At 43.1% G+C, this 670-nt stretch overlaps 1 protein-coding gene across 1 annotated transcript in view; it reads left to right on the top strand.

Annotated features, from left to right (window-relative positions):
* Positions 1–371, top strand: part of LOC103811332 (voltage-dependent L-type calcium channel subunit alpha-1C-like) — a gene marked incomplete at both ends in the record, with an annotated part of 56,888 nt that extends 56,517 nt beyond the window's left edge. The window contains one exon of the mRNA XM_009084299.1: positions 199–371. Coding sequence (XP_009082547.1) covers positions 199–371 — 173 coding nt within the window. The remainder of the gene's footprint in view (positions 1–198) is intronic.
* Between the last annotated feature and the right edge of the window lie 299 nt (positions 372–670).

The following is a 670-nucleotide window of genomic DNA, read 5'->3' as shown; positions in this document are numbered from 1 at the left end:
CTAAGTATTGCTAGAAATATGGACACTCCAACTTTTTACATGTGTATCTAGCAGGGATGCTTCATTCATGTCTGTCTTAGTGGACAGAGCTGGGTGTGCTGCACAGGCTGAGGAGACTTTATAGTGGAAATCAATCTAACCCATTGTTTTTCCATCTCTTCCTTCCTCCACCCATGTCGTGTCCCTCCCTCTTGCTAGGGAGTTTTCCAAAGAAAGAGAGAAGGCTAAGGCTCGAGGCGATTTCCAGAAGTTACGGGAGAAACAGCAGCTAGAGGAGGATTTGAAGGGATACTTAGACTGGATAACTCAAGCAGAAGATATTGACCCAGAAAATGAAGATGAAGGCATGGATGAGGAGAAGCCTCGAAACAGTAAGCAACTTTCTTCTCTCTCTCTCTTTCTTTCTGTCTCTGTGCTTTTAGCAAGAGAGTCTGTGCCCATCTGCTGTAGTGCTGAGATGGCTTATAAGGAAGAACAAGTTCTTCCTGAGACACTCACTATGCTTATATGTGATTCCAGTTTAATGCCTGCAGGAAACCATGGGAAGCAGAAATACATGTACCATAACTGATATTCTGCAGATCCTCAGTGTTTTGTCCGTGTTACTGACATAAGATCCTGGTATTAAACAGGGGAAAAAAAGTCAATACTTGCTGTTAAAGTTCCCTAC

The sequence above is a fragment of the Acanthisitta chloris genome, unplaced genomic scaffold, assembly GCF_000695815.1.
Source record: "Acanthisitta chloris isolate BGI_N310 unplaced genomic scaffold, ASM69581v1 scaffold2081, whole genome shotgun sequence".
In the NCBI taxonomy this organism is placed as follows: Eukaryota; Metazoa; Chordata; class Aves; order Passeriformes; family Acanthisittidae; genus Acanthisitta; species Acanthisitta chloris.
This window is presented reverse-complemented; position numbering and strand designations above follow the sequence as displayed.